The sequence below is a fragment of the Lonchura striata genome, chromosome 1, assembly GCF_046129695.1.
Source record: "Lonchura striata isolate bLonStr1 chromosome 1, bLonStr1.mat, whole genome shotgun sequence".
Lineage (NCBI taxonomy): Eukaryota > Metazoa > Chordata > Aves > Passeriformes > Estrildidae > Lonchura > Lonchura striata.
In genome coordinates this window covers 146,732,301-146,760,112 of record NC_134603.1, presented here as the reverse complement: position 1 = coordinate 146,760,112, position 27,812 = coordinate 146,732,301, and the positions used below count along the sequence as shown (strand labels likewise).

General features: G+C 41.1%; 1 protein-coding gene across 4 annotated transcripts in view; it reads right to left on the bottom strand.

Moving 5' to 3' along the window:
* The window catches only part of DIP2C (disco interacting protein 2 homolog C), a 307,518-nt gene extending 279,948 nt beyond the window's left edge, over positions 1–27,570 (bottom strand). For 3 of the 4 annotated variants that reach the window (XM_021528799.3, XM_021528801.2, XM_021528802.3), the window contains exon 1: positions 27,331–27,570. In XM_021528799.3, the coding sequence (XP_021384474.1) occupies positions 27,331–27,415 (85 nt within the window). In that variant the 5' untranslated portion in view covers positions 27,416–27,570. The remainder of the gene's footprint in view (positions 1–27,330) is intronic. The other variant, XM_031503793.2, reaches the window with a different exon arrangement.
* Positions 27,571–27,812: the final 242 nt, after the last annotated feature.

Here is a 27,812-nt window from a genome sequence, read left to right as displayed (position 1 = left end):
GTTTCTGTTCCCACTGCAGATGCATCCCTCTGCTGCTCCTTTGCTCCCTTCAGAACAGGAGCTGGTCCTTGTGAAGCCCTTGCACAGCAGCAGCTGCTCTCTACATCCCACTGCAGCAGTGATGAATTACTCTTTGTCAAGTTCAACACATGATAATGAAGTAAAAGAAGAGAGTGAGAATGCTCTGATATTAGAATTAGGTAATCTATTAAATAGCAATAGCAAGGCCCTTGTTACTAGCAAGGATCTAGAGCATCCCTTCAACAGCTTGTCTTTGTTTAAAGCTTTGTTTCCTGGAAGTGAGAAAGTAACAAAGAAAAGGCCATAAATAATTGTTTGAGACATTAACTCTTTTCTCCCCTGCAGCTTTTAAAAGCAGTACAAGCTATAAACTACCCTATAAACAGATCTTGAGCTTCCTGTGACAACTTTAGTGTCAAGTAAAGCCTGGCACTGAGCAACAGTATGAAGTTTTCCACCCCCATTTTGAATATGGATACAGTTTCAGACTGCTGTGGAACCTATTTTATAAGTTTTATTAGGTCTCTGCTCCAATTATCTTTTTATTGTTCATATTTATTGCACAATATTGTGCCGTGTTGTTCACATGCTTCTGGGGCACACAGTATGTGAAATGCTACACTAAGCAACATTTTCTTTTGCAATTGTGAACAGCAAAGCTACAATACTATTCAGAAGCTGCACACCTCCTTGCACAGTGTAACAGGCAGAAGTTCATAGCATGTTAGTTATAAATTTACTTTTATTTTACTTAACATTTCCTTTCTCCATACAAATTATTCTGCACTCACAATTAATTGACTATATGTATTTATGCAGCATGTACACACATCATACCCACCACCACTTCAATGATGACTGCTAAAAATCCATGCTATTAAAAAAACTAGGAACACTTTACATAAAAAAAGAGGAGCTATGTATTACTTAACAAATAGTAAGGTCACAATCTCCATCTGGCCAAAAAGCATGTCATAACAAAACGGAACAGCTGGAACTTGTATTGCAGAATTCTGCTCTGCCTTTATTTTTCTATGTATGCATTTAGCACTTCCCAAAATCATCTTAGCAAGACTTTTTAAGACTAATAATATCATCAGTTATATCAAAGCCATACTATTTAACTACTTCTATTGCATATTTCAAGTGATTTTATTGTACCTTTCAGCATGATTTTATTCACATCATTCAATCTGCCTACTAATAAGCCACACGTTAGGAGTTGTTAAGCTACTTATGAGCCAAGGCACAAGCTACCCACTGACACAGTTCCAGTCCTCACTTACAGAGAAAGCCACGCCAGCAACCAGGCAGCCAACCCAGGGAAGGACAGTTTTTTATAGATCTAGTAATTTTAAGGAAAAAAAAAAAAAAAGAAAAAAAAAACAGAAAAAGAAAAAGAAATTTTCAAGGCTTTGTCTTCATGCTCAGTAGCAGACATTTAACTGAAGTTTGGAGACTGAAATCTGTAAAATGTTTATAATAATACTTAAGTCTCCTCTGCAGTCTAAACCCTGGAGTAAAAATACAGAATGAACAAGCAAGCAAAGACATACCAGTGATGTTAATGTATTCATGCCCACAAACAGATGCATTATAATTCTGTCTGTATGATAAGGCAGCACAGAAAACATCTCTAGAATAATAATCCATTCAGTGATATTCTCACATTGACATGCTTTTGTCATGTTGATGCTTTTAGTTGATTAAAAATTGACAGTCAAACAAGTAAACATTTGCTCTGAGTGTCCGAGTGTCGAAGAAATTGACATTTTGTTAAATGAACACTCACTTTTCTAGAATATTCAGTTGAGATTTAGTAATACTCATATTCTAGCATGAGCAAATGCTCTTGCATTTGAACAACACTGGTGCTGTGCACATTATAGTACACACAGAGCCCTGCACGACTCCCAGGCTGCTGGGGAGAAATGTCTGGGCAAGCAGCAGTAAATGTGGCAAGGATGGAAAAGGATGGAATCCCACCCATCCCTCTGCTGGTACCACAGGGACTAAACCCAGGCTCCAAGGAAATGGATCAAACCTTTGCCTTGACTTTGGCTGAGCTAAGACTCACTCAGAAGTTTCAGCTGGGGAAAATGTGGTTTATACATCTTGTCCTGAAGGGATACAGGATATATTTACATCACTCCTTGTTATTTGTGACTGAGCCTTGCACTCGTCAAAACCGAGGATGCTCCCAACAATCATAATGAAAGAAAAATAGGTCAGGCTCCACTGCACAGATTTTGAAAGCTTCACATTGAGCTATCATACAAACAGTAAGAGCAACCACATAATTTCCTCACATATTCAGAGGTAATATCTAGGAATATGACAATTTCATGTCTGATTTTGTTTCACACTGGACAAAATCAGCATCTTCTTAAGCCTCCTGTTGATAAAAGGTATTTGCAACATTGGATCACCTTTAGTCTCCATTTCTCAAGTCATCAGACCATAATACATTTGGAGTAAGACTGAAAACAGACATTGATGTTCAATCTGCTTAGAAATGGTTTGCAATAAGTTACCATTTGTCTACCATATTACTTTTTGTCCAACAGACCTGGATTAAAAGGATAAATGTGATATAATTTTAAAGTGCAATTAAAATTTCCCCATACCTCTCAATTCTTCTAACAAAATCCACAAATGTGAACTAGATATAATATGAATATATATAATATATGAAGGTCAAACAGCTTTTTAAGCCGACAGAGTCATAGAAGTCTTCTAAAATCAGTAAGACATATAAAACTGATTGCAACCTTATAAAAAGCATCAAATCTTTTAGCCTGGGTGACACAAATATAGCATGTCACACTGTAAGCAATTTCATGGCAATGAAGGCCAGTTTACCTTTGCACTATGAAGGGGTTTTTTGCATCTCTAGATTACGAGTAACTGCAGAGGTTATTTAGGGAGCAGACAACCCCATAAGGCACAGTGCAGGAGCAGGAATTGCAGCTCTTTGCAGCTGAGATGTGGTGTCACACATGGGTCACCCCACACCTTGGGAGCAAACAGCCTGGCTTTGCTTCCAGGGTGGGATGATTTGTCTCCAAGGAAAAGGATGCAAGGCAAAATAACTCAATGGAAGGGGGGGTTGTAGTAGGTGATGTAAACATTCAATCTCAAACCCTGGAAGTGGTTGGCTGGGGAGCCAAAGACCTCATCAACACTCCCCATAAGATGGCAAAGGGGTGTAGGTGCTCCAAACTCTCCATACCCAGCTGTGACAGCAGTTCTCTGGCCACAGAGAGCAGGCACAGACTTTCCCAGGCATATTCCCAAGGAAGGCTGTGAGAAGATCAGAGAAAGAATGAGAAACAATTCTTATCTGCACTTGTTACACCTGCTGTTGTGCACATGTGGGATGTGTCATGGAGATTTGTTCACCAAAAGGTAATTTCTTCATTAGATACTAGATAGTGTTTAGATTAATTGACCATTTAGGTCAAAGCTGTATCAAACTAGCTGTAAGAGTTACTGAGTTTCTTCATAAGTATGGTATAATATAATACAATAAAGCAATTAATCGACCTTCTACAATCATAGAGTCAGTGCTAATTATTACCTGGCTGGGGGCCTGCAGTGACATCCATGCCCTCATGGATAGCCAGGAATGCCACTGCAGCAGCAAGTTTTCACAAGGACAGCCACGTGGAATCCACGACAAACAGCCCAAGTGTGATGCCAGGACACCCCCAGGCCTCCAGCAAAGCCCTGTTCATGCTCAGAGCTGCAGCCATGCATCCAGGAGATCAGATCCTTCTGACTGGTCTCAGCCAGGTGACTCCAAGCCCTTAGGCACCTTTTCTATTCAGTTTGCTGAGCCTACACTACATCCAAAAAATGTTCAAATCACATTAAGCTTCTAGGTTGTTTTTGAAGATGAAACAGATAAAATGGGCATGTGTGCCATTAAAATTTCTAGTAATATTATTTTTTTAATCTACACAAGCAGATTCACACTTTCCACAAGTCAATCATCTTTGACTAAAAAGGACTTATAGGAAACACCAAAGAATGCCAGCTAATCCCAAATTGTAGGGATCATTCCTTTAAACCTTGCAGTTAAAATGAGTGTGAGCAGATGCAGAAGGTTCTGAACTTCTCCCACTGGTGCCAGGGGTGCAGGCAGAATGCTCTTCCAATGAATTCAAGAATATCTTTGATACTTTCTGCATCAAAACAATGCCAATTAGAACACTGACATTTAATCCTGTGGCTGTGAGCAGAGGACACAGCTAAATTTACTCTGTGGATATGCCCTAAGCAGTAATCTATACAGGAAGGGAAAATACTAATGCAGAAGGTAGAAGGTGCTTCTCTAACACCATTATGATTTTGAAGATGTACTGAAATAGGAAGGAAGAGGTGAAATGTCACAGCAGATCTTTATAGAAAACCCAAAGGAAGACTATGTTGTCCAGAACCAGTGCAGAAAATATGAATGTTAGTAAGATTTTTTTTTTTTTTTTACATGTGTATTTCTGGCCCGATACTGTGTGACACTGTTTTCTGGAACACAATGCACTATTTCAAACACAAAAAGAAACACTGTCCACTGAAAATTAATATGTGGTAAGAACATTCCTTTGCAAGACGTAAGTGATTTAATAATGAGATTTGGGGTTATGTCATCTGACCATATTGTTTCTATGGTCTTTATGGTAAATTAACTGCTTATATTTCCAGCATCACAGCCAGGCCTACAATTTTCATTCCAGGATGATATCCACACAGGATGAGCTAAGAATTAATGAGAAACACTGAACAAGTATCAGGATACACACTGCTCTCAACAATGCCACTGATTCAAAGGTATTTTTTAATGTTGCATTATTTTTGTAGATATGCAAGAAATTTTTGCCAGTTCATGCAAGTAGGTGTGGCGCAAGGATATTCACTGATGTGGCATGATAACACCAAAATGCACGAGAGGCAACCCCACTCATCTAGGGCTGGAACAGCAAAAGAAAATTCAGAGATATACTTAGGGGCTGCTTAGTTTTTCACTGAACCAAAACCAAAACACACACAAATTCTTGGCAGAACAGGGTAAATTATTAACTTTATCATCTTACAAAGTAAACTGTAACAATTCATAAAAAAAATTCCAGAACATTGAAACCACACATTAATAATAATAAAACCCCAAAACTGCAGATCACAGAATTAGGCTCCATTAGGCACATTGTTGCACTAAGTGGCACCCATTTAGAAGAAGCAACAGAGCCAAAAAAAACAGTCTACACAGAAATCCAACATGAGCAAATGGAGCAAGATTAATACAGCAAATTCACACAAATTCAGGACAAGAACAGAAATCAGGCATGCTTTTCCACTGTTGTCTGTTTTTCATTTTGCTAAGACACAAAATATTATGTTTGCTAAAATACTTTAATTAAGAAAAAAGCATCCATATTTAGCATGCATATTTTGGACAACCTTTATTTATTACAAATACTGTCCTTTTTACACATCAACATAAGTTTATAATGTAATTTTCTTAAATCATGTCAGTCAAGGGCCAAGAAATGGTATACAGCAATACCAATACCCACTTTCACTAATTTCCTGGCATAACTGGACTTCCAATGCTGCCTTTGCCCCTTCCCTTTTCAGTCTTACTGAAAATACAGCAAAAATAAAAATGCTAGCCAGAGTAGTTTTAGGTATTACAGATTCTCTTTGACACCAGTAGCTGGAGTCCAGTTACTCTGAAGCACAGTGAGAGTCAAGCTCCCTTCTTTTAAGATGGGACATACACTAAGCCTGAGGAATGCATCAGTGTAATGAGACAAGAAATATTTAAAATATACACAAATGTTATTATTATTACTTCTTAGATTAAAAGACTTTAATAAAAAACTTTTAAATATGGAATTACTGTACATTTTTATGACAGTCATTACTGTAATTTATTGATAACTCTGGTTATTATTTTGTTTTAAACAGTTGTATATAAAACTTTATACCCTCTTGATAGCAAACTTACATTGTTAGTCACATATCTGAGTCAATTCCTTCCCCCTCAGCATAACTTTACCCTCTGAGAGGTAAGTATACAAGAACATGGCCTGAAGGGACTTATTTCATGTATTTTCAGAGATGTGTCAAGGGAGGAAACAGGAAATAAAAATCAAAAATAAGAGACAGCCCTTTTTAATCAGTGTTTTTCCACACCCTACTCATGCCTCCCATATTCCCATGACTTTGGAAATGCACTCAATACAAGCTTGAAATTCTAAAAAAAGGATGCACTGAAGTTACAAATAGCTTGATCCAACTTGCTTTTGGTTCTAAAATGTAGACTGCTTAAAATTTACAAGATTTTATTCAAATGGGTCATCTGCATACAGTTCTAAGAAAGACATCCTGGGTCAAAACTGAAAAATTTTAATACTATGATGCAACCCAAAGCAATAGTTCTGGAACTGCATGGTGGATCCTGTGATGACATCAGCTCATGGGAAAAAAAAGGGGGGGAAAATTGACCAAAATACAGGATGTCAAAACTAAGAAAAAGTATTTATTAGCGTCTCTGATTAAAACCAGATGCTTTCAATTCTGAAACTATTTTTCTGTCAGTTTTATTTTCTTCTTCCTGCCTCTCACTAATGACCTCTCCTCATAAGGAAACCAAGCAGTCACCTTCAAGCCAGGTCACCAACTGCAGGCTCATAAACTCTGCACTGGCACCACACAGAATTCAGCAGAGGCTGCAGAATCCTTTGTGAGATGCTCTCTCTTCTTATTTCATAAAAAGTGTGAATGTCAACACCTGAAACCTCCACATCTCAAGGCAAGGTTATTTTACCGTGTCTTATCCATCTGTTAAATAGAAAATTTCTTGGAAATGTAAGTGCTCTATTTAATTACTCCTTGGGAAAAAAGCAAGGGAAATGGGGCTGCTGCAGGACAGAATTCAGGCTGGCTTGCATTTCTCTGCAAAGAGCTTTGGTTTTGAGGCTGTTGCCATGTTGTCTGCTCAAAACCAAAGGTTTTCCTTGGTGGCTGAGATACCCAAATTTAAATACAGCTGGGCCAGGGCACAGCAGAAGCTGAGCCCCACGTTTCTGTTTGGCAGCTGGTGCTCTCACTGACACAGTTCTGGCCCAAATAATGCCAGGCAGAGGGAGCAGCACAGATCTGACTGTTCACACTTTGGGTATGCCCAAAGGTAAGCCAGGCTGGGCCACCCAACCACAGCACCTGAGAGCCCATCCCTGGCCTTGGGAGATTTTCAATGGCAGACTTGACAAATGAGGGCTCAGGTGCTACTTATACACACACTAATTCTGTATAGGAAAGGCAACAGAACTCTTATTTCACATATCAAATCTTAACTATGAGAAATTGTGGAAAAAGTGGTCTAAAGAATTGCTTAGGTGTATATTGCATATATAATGCCAGCCTGACCTCTGAAACAGAAATCAAATGCTGTTTGTGTAATCTGATCCCCAATTTTCAGATACTAATTTTTCATAGCTGACTGATGTGGACATCTCATTGGCTGCCTCCAAAGTCTGAACTGTCCTTCATCATCCTCTTCAATATGCTCAAAACTCTGATGAGGTTTTTTTTTTTTTTAATTAACAGAAATAAATCTAAAAGTTACAAACACAAGATATTTCTGGGCCATGAAAAAACAACATGATAAAATACCACAATTAACCTTGAAAATCAACCAATTTTTTCCAATATTATATACCTAACATGAAAAAATAAACCCTAAAATTATTCTTACACTAGAGACAGGCTTTAAAATCCCCGAGGAACAGAGTGGGAAAGTCAAATAAGTATCCTGGAACACCAACCCAAACATTTCCAATCCTGTTGCATCTTTTTTTGGTAGAGTTTAATTGCAGAGACATGCTCTCATTCTTGCTGGGATCCAGCTGCCACTGTTTCCCTCTGACTGCAGCCACGAAAGCCACAGCAAACGTGGCAGGAGTGCCTGTGTGCTAGCAGGTCCTTCCACTCACAGTCCAGCACATTCATCACGATATTCAGGAATGTACAGAACTAAGCACGGGCACGGTTGGGTACCACACGCATCCTCAGCTGCCTCAGCTGCACACACAAGCACGGGGACAATGCAGAGGCCAGGGCAATGCCACCTGAGGGAATCCCACTAAACAACACAGCCTGTCTGAAGGCAAACAAAGCCTCGGTGCTGAAGAACAGATGCTTGCTGCTTCACTGATGAAATGTTCCAATATTGTATTTTCCCGTTGTCCACTGGACACTATTACTGTTTTTCCTTCATTGCCTGTGCCAGACTTAAAAAAAGGACAGGAGGGAATAAAAAGAAACATGTGTTTCCAAGACTGCAGTTCCTGCCTATTAAAAGAACATTTTTTAAAAGTTATAGCTACATCCAGAATACTATTTATCCAGCTTTAAAAGTAGAAGCATTTAGTAGAAGAACAGAATTTAAAGGACCATCAAGCTTATTCCTTCTTCAGGACCCCTCTTGCAGTATACAATACTACAGCATTGTAATCAAGTGTTGTCTAGATGATTTTAAAAAATGAACAAATCTATTCCAGATGTGAAAGTCTTTGAGGCTAAAGAAATCAGTAACACGTCAATATTGCAAAGATTGTGGAGATTAAAAAGAGCAGCAGAAGGAGGTTTCGTGTTCACTTCACTTCTATTGGAACAAAAAATGCTGAGCACTGTTCCCCAAAATGGCTGTGATGTCTCCTATAGTCTTTCTCATACTGAATCCCTTATATCACCAGTTGAACTCTTTCAGGATTACGTAGGCATCCTTTCTTTTTACATGCCCTTTTGGATGTTTTCTTCTTCTAGTTCTAGTTGTGCAGTCTATCCCTGGACAGCAGAGTCCTTAACCATGCAAGCCCCAAGTATATGCCCACTTATAACCACGTGTTTCAGTTCTAATTGGTTTCAATATGACTTAAGCCCATAATAAAAACACTCTGTCCTATGCAACTACATTTTGCCTACACATTTCCATAAACAAATAAAATAATCCACAGTTGCACAGCTTTATAACACTATTCTAATAAAAATTTCTTCTACATAAATGTCACACAGCAATTTCCAGTCCAGTCAGTTTTTCACAGGACAATCCACAATAAAATGCCCCACAGCTTTTTATGCTAGACTGTAAAGAAAGATGTAACACTTGTTCTTGGCTTTAAGTGGTAGCAGAGTGCTCCCAGAGTAGCAATTCCACTTCTTAAAGTATAGTGATGTCCAGCCTTAATATACTATGCTGCATCAGCCTGAGGTTTGTCAATAATAGATAACTTCATGTCTGAATCTAACATTTTTTTAAGAACCCATATACAGTATTAGTTTCCCAAACCTAAACAAATTCTAAACCTAAAGATGAATCACCACTGGAGAACTACCATCTGGAAACAAAGTACAGTTTTTCCTGCAGCACAGGAGAAAATAGCATCTAAGAACTGTAGATCATCCACAACACATTAGACCCAAGGAAGGAAATACAAGGAGAACTTTTTCATGTCTGTGTGATCAGCAGGCATTTGAATTTCTTATGACCTGAAAGAAAAACTCAAACAAAATAGCTATCAACTTATGAATCCTTGAGATATCACAGAAGAAAAATAGGGGCATAGGGGATAATCACTGCTCAATGTCTTGAGCTTATGGTATATATTATTTATATTCTGGAGTGCTCGTTGACATGTTAGTTGAAGACTTAACTTTAGGGGCACGTATTCACCTAGAGATGTTTCAGGAGAACTGGGTGTGAGCATCAGCAAACTAAACTGCTATTGATGTGTACCCACTGCAGCTTTGCTGCCTGCCCTGCTGAGGGTCTGAGAAAAGCACAACATTGCTTCTGCCACTGATGGGAGGCTGAGCACAGACTCCAGCCACCAGCCCAAGGACAGAGGAAGGACTCTGGCTCAGCAGTAGCATCCACCTCTGCCTCAAGCTGCTGGGCAAGTCTTAGAGACAGCTTTGGATTTCAAAGCCCTTTTGCTTCCAGCTCAGAACTTCTGTATGTCTGTGTCCCTGTCTGCCAAAATGATCTTGCCTCTCTCATTATTTTCCCAATCCTTTATATGAGTCTGAAATTGCTCCAGTTTTCAATTTGGTTCAGTGAGAGCCAGATAGCCAGACACTACAAATGGAAAGGCACAACATGTTAAAATAAACCTCAAGATATATACAATAGAATTCTACTTTATTGACTGCATATTTTGAGGTACCAAAGGTCATAATGATCAATTGTTCCAAGCCACAAGACATTGTTGCAAATTCAGCAAAGGCAGCATGTAATTCCTTTCACGTGACTTTACAGAAACGCACACATCACAAAACTAACTATAAAGAAGATGTCTTCTAAGTCTGTTTAACAACAAAAGTATCAGTGACTCCTTTGAAAGGGCGTGCATAAGTATAAAAGCCAAAATACTCCTGAGAAGCAATAAATATAATGGGATTAAAATTATCTTCTTGCACCAGACAGCTGAGACTGAGCATCAAGAAACCTCACATACCCTGGTGTGATTTAGGAAGCCTCCTAGTGACAGTGATCTGTCCCTTGTCCTTCTTGACCTCAGCTGCTATTTAAGGAATTGGGAGCATGGTGGGGAAGGGGCTTGCACATCTGAGCCACAAAGCTGTGGAAAAACCCGTGACTCAGAACGGGGAGCTTGCGCATGCCTATCCCTAAGGGAGCTGCTGCTCCCAGAACATTCCCTTAAGTGGGAAGATTTGTTCATTTGAAGTGTCAGTGTGTGAGGTTTTTCCTTCCCCTCCTCCTATGAATGTATATTCCTTTATATCTCTAAATATGCCTACATACACACACACACTGCTTGCAAAAATAATGACGTCTGTGCACGGATTTTTACATTTCAAAAGCTACTTCCTTAAATATCACTGAAAATAAATCATTGCCTAAAGAGATGTTTCCACAGAAAAATTCTTAAGTTTCTTAATGTGTCAAATTTAGCCTTTAATGGAATACACAGACCTTGTCCACATTTTTATGCCTAAATTTTAGTTATTCTATCAGTGACAGACTAACTTCTCACCCTCCTCACCCCATAGCAGTGGGTAGAAATAATTGTGTACTTGACTTTGCAGACGATTCCTTTTACTACACAATCAAAAATTTCTGTTATCCAGATCTTATGAAACACAGTAACAGAGGACCAAACCACCATAAATGCTGGATATCACAAATGGACCAAGCTCTTTGAATCAACTACATTTTCATACAGTTAAATGAAACAAAACCAATTCATTGAGAAAAGCATGAGGCTTCACACCGAGTTCAGCAGATTCCAAGTACACCAGGAGAACACCATGATGAATGGTAAAAGGAAGATGAAAATAAAAAACTAGTCATAAATGTATCTCATAGTCCTGAACAGAATCTTTTATCTCATGTGTTGAGCACAGCAATACACTTTCAAATTCCTAAAACAATTTATGCTTTTGACATGCAATGTCAAAGGACAGAGACACCAATCACTTGGCTTCTCCCATTCTTTTGATATTTTGAAAATCCTGTGAAGAAATTAAACATATCTTCTCACCCATCCCTCAACTGCCTCTTCTTCCCATAAGAGAATGGCTTGAATACAGTCTTCAGGAAATTACCCTGTTGGATCCAGATTTTTCTTATCCCTGAGCTGCAAAACCAGCCCTGGAAAGCAGAAGACAGATATTTTTGTCTTTGGCTGGTGATTACACTAAGTGCTCTATGAAACATTTTTTTAAAAGCAATACTAGAAAAAGCAAAAAGTGCAAGGTTGGAGCAATGGTTCCTTGCTTCCTCACGATTCTTGCCTTGCAGAAAAAGGCAAAGAGAAACAGCTTCAAAATGTTTTCCAGAAGATGGCTGCTTAGATCAGCTTGTATTCAGGAGGAAAAGAAATCACTGTGTTCCCTTATTTCCTCACTGTCTTGAAAACAAGGACCTGCCTTGGGATTTTAAGGTGATTGCACACGTTTGGCTGCAGACCCTGTCCATGACATGTGTCTTCTGACAAGTTACTGAATGCATCCTTCACCACAACACACACTGTATGATGGGATTGTTAACTGACACACACTCTCATGGAGCTACTCTCTTTTTGTTCCAAGTTCAATAAAGCATTGAGGAAGCACAAAAAATGAGACACAGGTATGGTCAGTTCCATTCTTCATCTAATGACCTGACCTTAAATATATAGTGACGCATAATTTAAACAAAAAATGCTTGAAGATCCCTTTTCATTTACTTAGTAATCCAAAAGAATGCTGATCCTTTGATTTAACACTGAGCCTCTTTTTTAAGCAAGCAATGAAGATACCAATAACTTTTTTTCCATGCAGGAGACAAATATGCTCGTTCCATGTGTGACAATTTGGTTTAAGTTAAACTGGCAGTATCAATGAGACTGAAGCACATGCCTAAAATGCCTTGCTGAACTGGGACCATACTCTACATAACTTTCTCTCACAAAAGCTATGTCCAGCTGCTCACTGAACAGTCAGGAGATGATGTGGGTATGGGAGTTCTTCCATATTTGAAAGCTGTGTTCATAGCCCAAAAAATACAGTCCAGTTTCACTTTTTATAGAGAGGAGAAGAAAGCCTGGTGGCTGAGAAAGTATTAATAGTGTGAGGCCAAACATTAATCCAAGGACCACAGCCACCACATCACTTTCATAAGAAAGTTTACTTGGGTTGTTCTACAGCACCAAAGTATTGGTGACTGATTTCTAGCTCTGCCAGGGGACTCATTATTGCATTACTGACATGAGACTTTGAAAAATATGCACTGTTTAACTGTATGATTACAGCTGCATACTGCTCTCAAAACAGATTTCAATAAAATTAATAAAAAATCTCATCAACATTCAAAGTATTTTCATATCTAAAATCAGTCTTAATAAGTAATTGAACAAAATTATTTTCAAAGCCATTCAGTTCTGCTCATTTCCCTGCTCCTGACAGAACCAAAGGAAATACTTTTCCACAGATATAAACAAGCATATACTTCCATCATACAGGAAAAAAAAAAAGGAATTGTTTAATTGACAGTCATATACCTGAGTGATGATCATAATGACAGTATTAAAATCATCACAAGCATCCTTACCCATGCTTGGATTCTAGTTCATTTACATAATATGTAAATTTACTGCCATTATCAAGTTTTGCATACAAAAACCAGTAACATTATTTTAAGGGAAACAATTTCAGAACCAAATACCTGTTTAATGCACTGTGCTTCACCTCTCATGTAGCATATTTTTGCTGACTATCACTAAAGTGCACAAGTCATAATTACATCCAAAATTTAAAACTTGGTGTTATAGCAGATCTCAGGTATGAACTCACTGCAGGAGAGGCCAAGTATTCCATTCCAACAACCACATACAGTGTGTGATCCATGAGAAATGTGCTGAGAAGCACAAAATTACTTATCAGTGAAAGGGTGGAAATTTAGGGGGTATCACAGAATGGTTGAGGATGGAAGGAGCCTCTAGAGGTCCCCTTGTCCAACTCTTCCTCTCCAGCAGGGCCACCTAGAACAGGTTACCCAGAACAGCTTCTGAGCATCTCAAAGGATAGGGAGTCCACAGCTACCCTGTGCAAGCTGTAATAGTGCCTCACAGAAACAAAATGTTCCCCTTATGTTCAGTGTAGTTCTATAAATTATTTTATTCAGCAGAAAAACTGGATTAAAATGCTTCTATACATGTACCCCTTCCCAATGCATCCATCTTTTTCTCCATGCATGCTGTTCAGAGCCCTGTTCTCAGCAGGATGCAGTTATTTCTGAAGTTGCACTTTACAGCAGACTGTTGAATTGATCCAACTTTAAGCGCTACAAAAAGAAACTTACTTAGAGGAAGGGAAAAAAAAAACAAACTCTACATGATTTTCTTCCTTTTCTTATTTCTTTTGGTTTTGTTTTTTCTTGTTTGTAAACCCAGACATCAGTGGAATCATAACCCACCTACAAACAGCAGCAAGGCAGCAGTGACAGTGAAAAGGACTTAAAATCCAGCCTCACACCACATTGTGTACAACCCCCAGCCCTGTTGTCCCAAGTTTGGCTCCCCAGGAAGCTGCATTTTGTGTGGACTCATGTTAACACCAGAGGCTAAAGTGGGCACAGCACTTGCACTGAGCAGAGAAGAGGTGCAGGGTACAGCAATCACACAATCCAACTCTTCTCCTCAATATAGGCCTGGTGCTGGAAAATAGGTGCAAGTAACATGACTCTGCCCCAGCTGGTGCTGAACCCTCCACAGCTAGGAAGTTCACAGAAGCCAAGAAGAAGGCCCTTTATTTTTTTTTTTTCCTCTTTTCCACATAGAAGTGTGAAAGGAGACACGCTTCAGTATGTCAAGGATGTTTTACAGCCATGCTGCACATTGTGCTAAATGACAGTGCTGGGGAGGGGCAGGGTGGGAGCAGGAATCTTTATATAGCACTGAGAGCAGTAATTCAGCCCCTGACAGTCACATGAATACAGCCCTGCTGAACACAAACTGTGTCTTTCTCTGGCATTAGGCTATTAGGCAGATAAGGCTCCACTCTGGATTTGAAAGACTTACCCTGACAAACGATCTTGGTTTTTCTTCACCCTGCAAACGGTGGCAGAGGACTGGAGGAATCTCAGCACTTTCCACTGCTTATATAACAGGTGTACTCATAAATATGCAAAGATGATTTGAAGATGCAGTTTCTAATCTGTGCTTTATGCCTGAACAATTTAAATTACTTTCATCATGTAGACAGCATTGCCAGCTCTTTGCAAGTAGTTCCTTTATAATTTTAGTCTCTATTAGCTGTATTTTTGTTTAGTGTGGGTTTCACGTGAATTGAGAGGAAAAGAAAAAAAAAACACCCACACTGAATGGGGATAAAATTAAGAGAAATGCATTTTTAGATGGAAAATAGATGTCATGACTTAGCTCCAGATCAGATTTCAAGAAATTTAAGATGCACATTTTCCATAAATGCCTCACACTGCATGGAGAATATCCTAATCTAGCTCTAAGCAAACATGACACAGTAGAAATAAACAATAATAACCAAGAAAGCAAACATCAAGCATTACTAATAGAACACATAGATCAGCTAGTGTCTCTACAGACTGTAAGTTTCAGCATTTAACAAGTTTGTTCCTCCAAGACAAATATTTGTTTGAAATCAACTTAAGAATAAAAGATTTCAATTTGCAACATGTTGGCCCTGACATGCTTCAAGAGCAATCTTTCACATGTGAAAAAAAGAAGCAGTTGTAAAACGGGGCATCACATGAATTACCTGCATGATGATCCTGCACCAAGTCTACTGTAGTGGTGGAAAGAGAGATGACCAAGGAAGGTGGGGCAGGATGGTGGAATGACCCTGACAGGCCACACCACAGCCAGATGGCTTCAGAGAGAAGAAAGTCAGAAATTAAACAATGGGAGGAAAACGGAGAGGTGAGGAGAAGCTAAAAACTGTAGGAAAAGGCACATATGCTGGCTGTCACACAGAAACAGGTGATACCAACCATGTATTAAAGGGTCAGAAATGCTACAGAGCTTTTGTGGTAATGAGTTCCTTCAAGCAAATGAGTAACATTTTCTCTAAATATGGACTGGTTTCCCAGCCCTGAATGAGGTTCCCATCTTTCCACTGGGAGTACATCACAGCCCGTTGTTCCATATAAGTAAATGCTTTGTCTCAAATGCAAAATGTTCTCTTAGTACCACCATCAGCTACACACAAAGTGAAGAAAAAGTATCTGTTTCTTTCTGCCATACACCCTAGCAAAGATCCTTAAATATCACAGACTGCTTCTGATTATTCACCGCTTCTGACTATTCACAGACCTAGCTTTAAGGGAAGTACACCCATTAGTGCAGTCCTGATGCCAGCATAGCTTTTGCCATTTATTTTAGGTTAACTGGATTTCATTCCAAGTGAAAAAAAAATTACAATAATTTATTTTGGAAAAACTTGTACTCCCTCCTATTTGAGCCCCTGAAAATGAAGCTTCAGCTTTTACATTGAAAGTACTTCCATACTGCTATTTTGGGGAGACTTCAATCACCTTTCAATTGTAATTCCTTTTGTAATTTTGTTGTAATTCCTACTGTACTTTTCTAGGAGCCCAGCTCTGTGAGGTGTGGCTTCTTTATTGCCCATGCTGGGCTCAGGGGTGGAATGCAGAAACCTGTAAAGGAGGTAACCCAGTCATGCAATATTCTCAAAAGAAGCCTGGAGAAGAACAGGTGCCACAGTGTTTCAGAACAATGTGGCCATTTAGATGCTTTATCCTCTCCTAACTCTAACACAGCTACATGAGCAATTTTTGAGGAAGAAGGACACATAATATATTTTAGTGAAATTTAAGTAAGATCTTTAGGTAGCATCTACCGGCTACCATTTTCAAACTATCACTTTCTACAAGATACCCATTAGCAAAATTTCTTTCTAGGGAAAAGTCAGGGGAGACTTCTTTGGGTGTCTGAGTTAGAGCAGATTTACGACAGAGTAAAAAACCTGTAAAATTGTGCTGGTTTTACATCACAGAAGTGATGTTTTGGGAGAGGCTGTTTCCTGTTTGGCAGTTTCCCCTGAGCACAGAGCTGTTGAGGGTTAAAAGCTCACTTTAAAGAAGAATTGGATTCTTCTTTCCAATTTCAGTCTAATCCAGTCCTAGATACTCAATTTGCTTTGGTCTGAGGAAGGCACAAATGATCAAGCTGGTAGCTGAGGCCTGGTGGCATTTCTAGTATATATCCTGCACCAGAATGGCTTATAAAGAAAGTCAAATATGAAACTGTATTTGTTATGTACCAGAAGTAACCAATTACAATACTTAAGAGCCATTGTGCATGTGAAGAAACATACATATGCAATTTCATATTTTGAATGATGTACAATAGACATAACATTGCAGGTGATATTACCTTATCAAAAAACACAGAAAAACACTTTGCAGGTCAGCCAAAGCCAGACCACCACCTAGGAATGGCAAACAGCATCACACAGTAAGAGAACTTCATGTTTCAGAGATGTTGTGGTTTTTGCATGATCCTCAGGACAGAAAAGAGCCCAGAGTATTTCTTCAATAATACAAAGAGTTGGTACACAAACCAGCTGGGATTCCTCTCAGGAGAGGGAAACTGGCACTGAAGAGAATGGGTCCAGGCTTCCTATACTTGTTTGAAAGATATCCTAGGGAGAGAAAACTCTCATCTAGGTTACCACAAGTTACAAAATGTCTCTGAAGGGTCCAGCAGTCAAAAAATGAAATTTCACATTGCTGTGGCTATTTCTGAATGCATCCCACACACAGCTTCCCCACTTCTCACAATCACCTCTCTTGGCCACACAGCATCTTTGATAGAACAAAAAACAGACAGGAGGCTGACTTTCAAAGCCAAGGAAGAAATACCAGACTTGCCAGGGCCCCTCATCTTCTTCAGAATTACCACCAGGAGACAATACCAGCCACAGCATTATTGTGCTCAGGAAGAAAAACAGGGTCTGGGTTAAGCAACAACAAATATCTTCTCCCACTGCAAACAAAGGAATATGCTCTCTGTTTCACCTTGCTCCAGAAGTGACTGCTGGAGGTCAGAGACACAGCTTTGTGAAATTCCCAATAAACAAAAACCTTTTCACAGACTTTCAGATGGCAGCACAAAGGCATGGGGTCACTTTTGCTGCTCCTACACCTTTACCTATGGCTGCAGTGAAGGGCAAATACAAGTTACCAGTCAGCCACTGGGGCAGAAGCAAAGACATCACAGCAAAGAGCAACCTCAGGCATAGGATGCAGGAGGAATTAATCTTCAGAGAAAGTGAGTACCTGCTTATTTTTGTCCAAATCATTACAATGGACAACAGATTTATGTAAAAAGCAACGATTAAGCAAAGTACAATAAACTATAAGGAAGCTTTTAAAAATGTTATTTTTCTGCTATTTCTTGTTTATATAGAAGTCCCCTGAGCTACAGGCAAATATATGAGTAGCCAGTATTTAAGCAAGTATTATCAGAGAGGCTGACTTTGATACCCTCTCAAACCGTAATGTATGCACATCCTTACAGTGTTCAATATTGACTTAAAACAAATTACTACTGCAAGCAAATGTCATCTCTACTAAAATACTGAAAACATACTAAACCTGAAATTCTAAGATGTTGCAGTGCCTCTTGGAGTTACCAGGAAAACATATACTATTGGATTAGACATTTAAACAATGCCACTACAAAAGTACTTAAACCAGCATATTTCTGGTCAAGGGTGGCTTCAGTGGTTTACATACCTATGTACACACACAAACTTCTCACATTTATTATGGCTTAGAAAGGAGCCAACCATCAGTTCTACTTGTGGGTAGATTTTTTTAGAAAGCTGTTGAGTCTTCTCTTCTATGCAAGTGTTTCAGTGTTTATCTAGTGTTATTAATCTTTTCTGTCTTATCTTCAACCTCCCTTTGTCTAATTTCCATTCCAAGGAGTTCAATCTTCTCATGTTTTGGACTGCTAATACTTTACTGTAGGAGAAAGTATTCCTCCATCCCAAACACAAGACTTCTCAAATAATCAAAACAAACTCCAATCTTTCTCCTGGTAAACAATGTTTATTAAGACTGCTTTAATCCCCAGTGTCCATGCCTCTACTCTTGGTCACTCTCTCAGATCTCTTCTGAACTGCTTGTCCAATTCTCCCAAGCCTCCCAAGCAAATCACAGGTCAGCTTTTGTAGGAGACACAGATATAACATTGTGACTGCAATGTGCCAAACTTTCAAACTTTAATAGCATAAAATTCATCATTATAAAATATAATACTTTTTTATCATCATAAAAAATATTAAATCTTACTGTGATAATCCCATTGCTGTTGCTCAACATAACAAATCAACCTTTTCTATTACAACACAGAGCCAATTTGAAGTATAGCAAATTAAAAGTATTAGCTGTTATTTCCCCTCTCAGAAATAAACATCACTCCACAGCCCAACAGTACTTTTTCCTAAAAAACTCCTCACTTCACAACACTCAGAAAACTTACAGCATCTACTAAAGAAAGTATTCATTATTTTTCCAGATTAAAAAAATATGGCAAATGGAACTGAGCTCTTCCAGAAAATTCAGCAAAGGGGTTTGCCATTATCATTATTCAAGTCCAAGTCTGGCTCCCCAGGAAGCTGTATTTTGTGTGGACTCATGTTAACACCAGAGGCTAAAGTGGAAAGAGCAAGGATATTTCTACATTTTTCTGTTTCACTAGGTAACTGTTGTTTGTTCATTTTCACGCATCTGCCAAAGAAGTTTAGCATTTCAAACAATTTCTACTTCAAGATTCTTCACTAAATTTCAACTGCTTGCATTCCACCACAATGCCATAATTTTAATTGTTCATACATTCATCAAAAATAATTGATTATTTAAATATTTCTTTCTATAAAGATAAGAGGCATGGCACACAAAATTCTAAATTTTGCTCACTCTCCTTGCAATTGTAACAATGAAAAACATGAGTTAATATGACTAAGGATATCTCTTCAAAATAAAAAAGGTGAAGTTTTATTATTTGCTATTACCAGAAATAAATTTTCTGTACAATTCCAGAACTGTTCTGTAATGTGATATGAAAAGTCCAAAGAGTAGTTTGGTCTACTTTCTCACTAAATGGCAGTAATAGATGCAACACCCCTGCATCCTGCTAATACCACATAATTCTTCTGGAGGATCCACACAGATGGAATAGTCCAGGGCTGCCTTCTCTGAGGAGACTGTTGCTAGGGTCTCTCTATTTTGCCAGGCTGTTTATGGACACATGGACATCCACACAGTAGGAAAAAGAGTGTCAGAACACTTCGTTTCGGCCTCTATGCCAACCAGAAGTCTCTGAACTTTTTCTGGTCTAGGCAAACTTTCAACCACCAGCCTACCAGTATAAAAAAAAACCCATTACTTACACTGTATTTGTCACAGAGTTCTTTAAGAAAACATTTTCCTGCCTTCTTGGCAGCTCTTACCAGACCAGACTTACAAGATCTTTTTTTGATATTTTAATCTTAAATATATATCATGTCAAGATTTGAATTAAGAAACTGTAGATGTCACAGTTTGGAGATCTGGAGTCTGGATCCAGGGAGATACAGGACCAAACAAGTCCTAACATCCATTTCTACTTACATATACCAACAACATTTGAAAAATCCCTCTGTCCCCTCCACTGCTACCATTCTGCAAACCCAGCCATACACATAAGAGCAAAACCCCCTCAAGCATCCTAAATAATAGCATATGTATGGTTCAGTCTTTGGAAAGCACACAACCCCTTCAAAAGTCAGAGGAAACACTTTTCCAAGCTATCATGATACCTCATGAGAGTCCTTTCTCTAGTTATCCAACCATTTAACAATAGTCTTAAAAACAGATCACTGAAACATCATATACTTTTCAACATTAACTTCTGTTGTAAAATAATGTGGCAATTATCCACACCCTGGCACTTGATGCTGCTCTAAGCACTGGAGGTGATGTGTCCAATAGACAGTGCCTACCAAACTGCCAGGAACCAGCAAATGACTCTGCTCTCCAAAAAGGGGCTTCAAGAAGGACTCTGGCACACCTCCCTCCATCCCCTGAGAGCCATGCACAGAGTGTCCTGGTAGGATTTCTCCTTTAAGGCAGAAACCTTCTCTTCTGTGGCAAGAGGATCCAGCTAAAGCCACAGTCTTACCAGTATCTGTCTCAAGCTGTATTGCTTTACGTATTCCTACTCCTATATTGGCTCTTTTATAGCAGAATATGATGATGTCCCCAATATGTTTTACACTGTTTTGAAGTTACATTTAATCCAAGTGATAAATAATACTGGCTAGCAATTAGAAGCCCTAGCTAATTACTGGAAAAAAAAAATGTCCTTACACAGGTGTAAAATAAGAAATTCCCCAATGTGCTGCACCAATTGGAATTAAACAAAACCAGTTCCCATCTTTTAGTGTATGTTTACCCTAGTAATAGAAGGAAAGAGCAGAATTATGCAGAGAGCAATCATCTTTTGGAAATGCCCCCACACCACCACAGTCAGGAGCTGTGGTTAACAATCAGAAAATGCTCTTCACAAGCCAGGAAAAGACTGTGGCATCCAGACCCTGCACTGGGACTGCAACGAGGTTCTCAAAAAGAAAAGGGGAAAAAAAAGGAGGCGGGGGAGGAAAGAAGGCAGAATGGGATCATCATGAGTTTGGCAAAAACGAAGCTCACCCACTGGGAAGATAGGGGAATATACATGCATAATTTTACATGGATTAAGAGTCTGTGTCAAATCTGTGATGTGCTGTGGTGAATTCTTATACTGCAGTGACTCATCTTGTCTGACAGTTGCTGGGGAATTAAAGCAGTTATTTTTAAAAAATTATATGTCCTGCTTGACGCGTTATACAAATAGCCTCTTAAAAAATTAAAACGCTGTCAATGCATTTTTAAGTATAGGAGAGCTGTGGTACATTTAGGATTCTGAGTACCATACCACAAACAAGATAGGCAGACCTAAAGGAATCTGCTGATATCCCTTCAGAAAAACAATGATCTTTTTGCCATTCCCAATCCAAATGCTGTATCAAAAATTAGTTTATTATCTGTTTTAGGACAGCATGCAAACACTTTTCCCGAAGAAAAATTAACCACAAAGGAAAGAGGTGAGCTAAACCCAAATTCCTCCGGTATCCTCCAAAGGATATTTGGTTTGCTGGAATCAGAATGACTGAAGCATTCCCCTTCTGATGGATTGACAAAGGCAGATCAGGCCCTCCAGGGAAAGGCAGCACGCTGACTCCCAGCCACAGGTGCACAGGGGTTTGGCAAGGGGAAGCAGCGCTGGCTGCTGCTCCCTGCTCTGTGCAGCACAGGCACACAGGCGTGCCCTGCAGCTGCAAAGGGCAGCTCCCTGCAGCCTGTGTTCTCCTTGGGAATACACTGCTTACTCCCTGCTTTGCTTATAAAACTGACACCCCCTCGGCAACTTTCACACGTCCTTGGGAAAAGTGTTTGGAGTATGTCAGTTGTGTAATACAGTAAAGATCATCTGAATGATCCATTAAGTGTAACCCTTGGGCATCGATGCTGCTCCACGTCAGCTGGCAATAAAGGTATATTTACAGCGTGCCTTCAGGACAGCTCTTCTGGGAACATCCTGGAGATTTGCATAGTCTGTTTTACAAGGCATTACCGTGTACTTCTAGCAAAGGAGTGGCAGAGAATTCTTTCGACACCCATTGAAAGCTCTTAAGTCCAAGTAGCACAGTGAAGGAGGCAAATAAAAAAATATTCAACATTAAAAAAACAAAAAGAAATTTTTTTAAATTCCAATGCCTTAAAATACTCACGAATGAATTGAACCTGTTTTTAAAATAATCAAGTTATTGTCCCTCTCCAATTCGAGCACCATCAGAGAAACAAAATAGAGAGGAGCTTCATCATACAAAGAAAGGGTTCTGTTGACAGTTCTCTTGATTTCATCATAATTTCCACGATATCCAGTGCATTTTCTTAAAGCCCTAGTCTTCCACATAACTTATAAGAAAATTCCAGCTTTATGTATTTTGAGTAAATTAGTCGTCACTCCACCAGAAAAAAATAACTGAAAACATGAGCCAACTGCATCCTAACAGCTCAAAAAACAACAAGAAGCAAATGTAAGTGTTGAATTTCTTACTTCATTTCTCACATAAACTCAGACACTCAGTCATTGCACAGGTGATACTCACTTTCTAAGCAGAGCATTATCTCTCAAGGAGTGAATTAAAAGGATGACTCTGCGTCCCAAATCACAGAGGTGTGCTAGTTATTGAAATTTTCACACTTTAAAACCTCTCTGCAAGTGAAGTCAGCTGGCAAATGTTAGGGAGAAATAATAACAAGAGAAGTTAACTACACATCTCTGGTCTCAACACAGCAACTACAGGCAGACAACAAAAGACATCACTTATACCTAATAAAATAATAAACTTGGCCAGAAAGTGACTTAATCAACCCAAGTAATATTACCAAATATAATTGAGCCAGTCAATACAGTGAAAGCAGAGGACCAAATTAATTAGGTGACTGCAAGTCCAGTGCCTTTGGGAATAAGTAATCACTTATTAAAGACCTGCTGAGACTTTTTTTGAAAGTGCTCCTTGGAGAAAATTGAGACTTTCAAAAAATGAAACCTGCTATGGTTCACATGTTTAAAATGGAAGAGGACTGGTAGTATGGAATATAGGGAGAATAGTTTCTGAACAGGATGGTTTTCAAATTTCCATGTGGTGCATGTGGTTCTTTAAGTTTTTCTGCTATGTTATCTGACACTTGGATAAAATACTGGAAGAAATATAGAGCATCTTTGCCCAATTAATTTTGGTTCACAAAATAATTGGAAGGGCAATTTAACCTTGTATATCCTGCAATTGAGGGCAAAATGAGAAAAGGGGAAGGGGGCATTTTTAAAATTCTTAAGTGCTTTTAAGAATGAAGGGGTTGTAGAATTACTTTTTTTTATTTAAAGACAACACATTTCAGGACTCCTGGTTTTATTTAATCAGTTCTTCAGTTAACAACCCCCAAGCTATTCTAAAAAACAGGATGATTCATCTATTTCCACCCAGTACAATTTTATACATCGTTAGAAAACTAAAACCTCGTAAAATTCTAAACAGCCCTGAAGTACAGCTACTGCAGAGTGACATGTTGATTGCATCAGCCTAGAAGGGCTACTTCTGAGCAGTGCAAGCTTCAGTAGCTCAGGGAAACAACCAGTGTCAGAGAACATGTAAAGAACATACCAGCATCAAGCATGTTCCCTCAAACACAGCCTAACAAATGTCTCTAGAACATCTGGAATCAGGGATGATTCCACAACTTCCAACATTTAAAAAAATTAAAGTGCTGTTGAGCAGCTGCATCCTGAGAAACACAGAAGCAATGTCCCCTTCCCAAAATGAAGTGAAAACACCAACTAGAAGTGTGCTGTTGATGCCTGAGGCTGAATGTAACACTACATACCTCCACCTCACTGTGAACATCCTTCTCAACACTCTTCAGAGTGCCAGGCCACCTCCGGCACTCGCTCCTCCTGCGGGGCAGGCAACAGCACACAGCCACAGAGGAACCTGCTAAGCATTTCTGAGTCTGCCTGATCTCCACCTGCCAAGTCATGCTAATGAAACGAACAAAGTCTAAAATGGTTATTCTCATTTGCATCCATAGTACCTTTTAAATAGCTATGTTTAAACTGAAAAAAGCCCATTCAGACCACAGCAAAGGGGAGGTGGAAGGCATGTGGCTTGCCCACAGTAACCAACAGGTTAGGCTTGTCACAGAGAGGAACTTAAATGCCTTCTGACCTTCCTTCTCCCTTTCAATTAGCAAGCAGTGCACAACTGCTAAAAAAATAAAATGAAAAAAAGGCACTTTGCTCTATGGTCTACAAAGCACGAGCCACGTGCCCGGCAGACACTTCCTGAGGCTCTCCTGCCACATTTCTGCTGCCAGTGAGGCTGTGAGCACCCAGCAGAACCAGGAACTCGGGATTTGGCTACACGGGGTGCCCGCTGTGCCAGTGGCACAGTAACCAGGTCTGGGCACAGGGACACCAGCTATTTTATGTTCAGTTTTGAGATGCACTGTGTGGGTAGGACCCACGCTATCACACTTCCTAGAGCTAGGAAGGAGACAGCTTTAGCTCACAGCTGAGGAATAACCACGCAATAATCCTGCTGGTGCTCCTCTCTTTCTCACAAAGCAGCAGCTCTCGTTCAGAAATTGTTCCTAAAGCTGCACTGCCCATAGCAGATTTTGGCACAGAGAACCACATGGCTCGGGTACAGGCAGCAGCTCTAAGACCCACAGCACCCAGAAATAAAAACTCACACTCAAACAATACAACAAATACAATGTTTCAGAAATGCAGCATTTGAAAAGCCATCTTTCTAGCAAGTCTGACTTGGGAAAGCACTTTAAAAAGAGGTATAAATTACAGCATTCACTCTGCTCCCAATATTATCAGTGGAACCCAAACACGTTAAAGCATGGAGTTTCCTATTGCCTCCAAAAGTCTCCTGCTTCACAAAGGCAGCAGAGACATCATGAGCAGAACACATGTTAAAACCTCAATCATGTGAACTTTCATGCACTTTCATAAGTGTATCTCAGTGAATGAAGGCAGTGGACTGGCTCATTATGGCCAAGCGAAGCACAAGCATAAGGTACTGCACGTTCAGGGTGTAAGGAGTCACAGAGTTGCCTTGAAAACCATTTAACTCAGGAGTAGCCAGAGTATGACTTCTGCAGCACAATAAAAATGTACAAATTACTGATCCCACTCTCTGTAGGGACTAATTTTGAGAACAGGCCAGGAGTTGCAATATGCCTAAAGGTAGGAGATTTAAGTAGTAAATTATTTCATTTTCTCAGGCACTGAACACTGTGATGCACTTGACTAAGAACACACCAAGAGCAGCCTGGGGGAAAACACTGAAAATGTGATATTGCCTGTTCTTCACCTGCCTCCCAATTCCAACTGATCCTCATTCAGGCTGCCACAGTCAGAACACATGAGGCACCTCGTCTGCTGGGTGTAACACCAGTGGCACATAAAGATACTGTCAGTGGCCTAAACTCATTCCAGATCTAGCTGCAAGGAAGTTACAGCAGTGCAGATACAGATGCCCAATTTCAAACCATGCCCCACTTCCTCAGAGCTTTCTTGGATTTTGCTTACAGCAACAGAAACTGCACCATAAAACTGCATTACAACTTTGGTACACCACATTAGCATATTTATTGAAGGTCTATGCCAGTTTGATTTCAGGTTTTTTGTAAGCATTTACTAGCAGATGTTTTAATTAGTATCTCATTGGTGTGTAGACAATGATGTGACACACCAAGAAGCATTTTCTGCATAAAGCGACAATGTTGCGTGTACCATGACACCAACAGCTCTTCCCACCCTCACTACCACAGAGAGGGCCAATGGACTGGCAGTGCATCACAGAAAGGCAAAACTGTATTTAACTCCTCTCACTTCAAGTTTTCAGGGCACCGAGAGGGAGGGGGAGGCACAGAAACGAGAGCCACAAGCAATCTCAGTAGTTCATCACCCTCAAAGCGTTAAAAGGAAAATACAATGTCAACATCAGCTCCTCCCTGCTGATGAAACTGGCTCCAGCGCATTTTACTTTCTGGCTCGGAGCCCTTACAAACCGTTACAAAAAGACAGAAGACAGACAGCTCAATATATTGACCACTTCCAATAACTAATTTGGGACACGTTGGGTCATTTGTCCCTTCTATGAAGTGCTGTAGCCTCTTGATGGTGAACGAACCCTGATATTTGGGGGGGGGCATTATTAAAAGAAAAATAAAAGAAATAAAAAAGAGGGGGCCGCTAATAGCAGATTTGCGTTTCAGGAAAGAGCCAACGCTAGCATCAGTACATATGAATACTGCCCACTCTCTTCCTCCGGGAGACACCGATTACATCTGATACGCTAAAACCGTCTCCACGACTCCGGTCGCTCGGTGCCCATCAGCGAGGACACGGACAGGCACTCCTCGCTGCCTGCCTGTCGCTGCTGCCCCGGCGCTGACACACATGGAAGCGGGGAGCGGGAGCCGGGCTGGGGCTCCCGCTCATCCTCCCTGCCACGGCAACAGCTCGGGCTGCGTGCGCGCCTTCCCAGCCCGGGGACCGGCGGAGCATCGCAACCGACCACGCCAAGAAGCCACCGCAAGCTTTCAATTACACATTTAAAAAAAATAAAGCCCGCAATTAAATATATATATATATATCGTTTCGTCTGAGTGACCTGACTGGTATTGTCCACAACGACCTTATCAGGGGATGTTTTGTTGCAGCCGACACACACACGCTGCGTGGACTCCGTGGGAGTCTCGATGCGGCCGCAGCGGGTCTGGCACACAGGTACGCGGCACGTTTCCGCGAAGCCGCGTTTCCCTGGCAGGGCAGGAGCCCCTCCAAGCCATCCCCGCGGATTTTTCCAGCTCCCGCACCACCGCGTGCGCGCCGAGCCCCGCCGCCAGAGCCCCCCTGCCGCCCCCGCCCGCGCCGCGGCGGAGCGCGGGGGGCTCGCAGGTAGAACAAAACCCCCGCGCCGGGGTCCCCGGCAGCGGCAGGGCCGTCGGGAGAGCCCCCCGGGCGCCATCGGGCTGGGCCGGCACCGCAGGGCCGCAGGGCGGGGGTGTGCGATGGGGGAGCGGGCCGGGGGTGCCGCGCCGCTGCCGCGCCGCCCGCGCCCACCCCGCCGCGCCTTTACCTTCGGAGAGCTCCAGCTCCAGCTCGGCCAGCCGGGCCCGCACCTCCAGCGGCAGGGACACGCTCTCCAGGCTGCGGTCCGCCATGCTCGCGCGGCGGGGACGGGCTCTCCCCTCCTCTGGCTGCCCGCTCTCCCCCTTTGTCCGCGGCTGGCGGGGCGCGGGAAGCGGCGGGGCCGCGGCGGGTGGCTGAGTCCTCCCCGCGGTCTCAGCCGGGCATGCAGGGGGAGGCGGGCGGGCGGGCGGTCCGCGCGGGGGGACGGGGCGCGGAGGGAGGGAATGCGGAGGTTTCTCCTCTCCTCCCCTCTCCTCCTCCTCCTCCTTCGCCGCCTCCTTCAGCGGGGCCCCGCCATGGCTGCTCCCGCCGCCCGCCCGCGATCGCTCCGCATCGGCTCCTCGCCGCGCCCGGCCCACCCTCCCCGCCCGCCGCCGCCCGGCACCGCGGCGGCGGCTCCCGCTGGCCTCGCCCCGGCCCCGGCCCCGC